General features: G+C 43.9%; 1 protein-coding gene across 3 annotated transcripts in view; it reads left to right on the top strand.

Annotated features, from left to right (window-relative positions):
• Nucleotides 1-612: 612 nt before the first annotated feature.
• The window catches only part of LOC106592593 (dynamin-2), an 86,182-nt gene continuing 84,813 nt past the window's right edge, over nucleotides 613-1,981 (top strand). For 2 of the 3 annotated variants that reach the window (XM_045690755.1, XM_045690756.1), the window contains exon 1: nucleotides 614-1,097. In XM_045690755.1, the coding sequence (XP_045546711.1) occupies nucleotides 937-1,097 (161 nt within the window). In that variant the 5' untranslated portion in view covers nucleotides 614-936. Of the gene's footprint in view, nucleotides 1,098-1,981 lie in introns of all 3 variants that reach the window. The other variant, XM_045690757.1, reaches the window with a different exon arrangement.

Here is a 1,981-nt window from a genome sequence, read left to right as displayed (position 1 = left end):
CAATGCTTTATAACAATGCTTTATATCAATGCTTTATAACAATGCTTTATAACAATGCTTTATAACAATGCTTTATAACGATGCTGTATATCAATGCTTAATATCAATGCTGTATAGTAAGCTACTGTATCAATAGATCTAGTTATTCACATATTTTTGTGATTGAACAAGCATTTCACTATGTTCGCAATAACATCTGCTAACCATGTGTATGTGACCAATAAAATGTGATTTGTTTTGCATCTTGCTCTAAACACAACACTCCTGTTTATGTCTGATTATCTCAAGAGAAATAAAGCTTTGACACGAACTGGTGTGTGTTTCACCTATTCAGCTCTTTCAGATCAGTGTAGTTGAAGTAAGGTCAAATAAAAGGAGACAATGAGAGGATGCAAAGGAGAGAAAGACTCAACGTTTGAGAAGGGGCGGGGAGAAGGGTATTTGATTGACACCCTATATGGCCAATAGCAGGACTTTGCCACGGAGGCGTGTCTAACGTCCATTTTCACAACGCACGAAAACCAATCACACAGTAGGCTCCTCCTATACGTTGACAGACACTGTGATGACCAATGAGAAGAGGTGTAAGTGGACGACAGGCGGAGCCACGGTCTGGAGCAGAGTCTGCGTGTCGCCTGACCGGATGATGACTGACTGAAGTTTTATCACTGTAGTTTTCTATTCCGTCTTTTCTATTCATTTAAATAGCGCGTCACTGTAGCCCTGTTATTTAGAATCTAGTTACTGAGCCTAACCCAAATCTGACAACAATCACGTTTTAACAGTCGACTTGACTTTTATGCTTTTTCCGTGAAAGGAAACACCAATTCGCAAGTGAGAGAGCGCAAAGATCCACCCCATCTCTCTCTCGGACTCTCTCTCTCTCCCTGTCTCTTCGAGAAGGCTGAGTTGAGCCCACCGGAGAGAAGAGCAGCCATGGGGAACCGGGGTATGGAAGACCTTATTCCCCTCATCAACAAGCTCCAGGACGCTTTCAGCTGCATCGGCCAGAGCTGCAACCTGGACCTGCCACAAATCGCCGTGGTCGGAGGGCAGAGCGCCGGGAAAAGCTCCGTTTTGGAGAATTTCGTTGGAAGGTGAGTAGTAATGGTTAGCTCTGGTCCTTGTTATTACGCGTTCATACATTTATGAGTAAAAGAGGGAACGCGCACTAACGCTCTGGACCAGAGCTGGGTAACGGGTTATGGGTTGAGTATAGAAGTACTATACACATATATGTACGACTTCGGTGGATAGTCAACCTATATAAAGTGAAGGGTTGGATGCATGCTGGCGGAGCTTTGGGGCTTTTTACATAAAGTTTGTAGTTCAAGTTATATGCTATATACACCGTCCCTTGCATGGCGTAAAAGTAGCCAACGAAGCAACATCGGGTCTACGAGTTGTCACGTCATTTTTCCGGTTCGGATGAGCGGGTTTATTCACGAATAAAGTTTACGCACTTTGCGCAACTAGCTGTCAAAATGAAGGGATAAAGGGCGTGGGGTGGGGTGGGGGGAGAGATAGTGGGGGGTTTGAGAAAGGGGGGAAGAGACTGAAAGAGAGTCACTCACACACACACACACACACACACACACACACACACACACACACACACACACACACACACACACACACTCACACAGTAATCAGCTCATAGACCCACAGTATGTCTGTCTGTTATATTGCCTCTATCCTATCGAACTTTAACATGGATCCTGTGTGTGTGTGTGTGTGTGTGTGTTCTTGTGTGTATGTTTCTGTTTGTGTGCCAGTGTGTGTGTGTCAGTGTGTGTGTGTGTGTAGACTGGTGTTAGTTTATAGCCTAACATGACATAATATTCAATAGATTGGTCTGTATAATTTCATCTGTGTCGTGTGTTAACTTCATAGAGAGGTAGAGAGAGACGTCCCAAATGGAACCTTATTCACCACATAGTGTATTACTTATGAAGGGAATAGGGTCCATAGTGCACTACTT

This window comes from Salmo salar, chromosome ssa12 (genome assembly GCF_905237065.1).
Source record: "Salmo salar chromosome ssa12, Ssal_v3.1, whole genome shotgun sequence".
NCBI classification, from domain to species: domain Eukaryota; kingdom Metazoa; phylum Chordata; class Actinopteri; order Salmoniformes; family Salmonidae; genus Salmo; species Salmo salar.
Note: the sequence above shows the minus strand (reverse complement) of the source record. Positions and strands in the feature narration are given on the sequence as shown.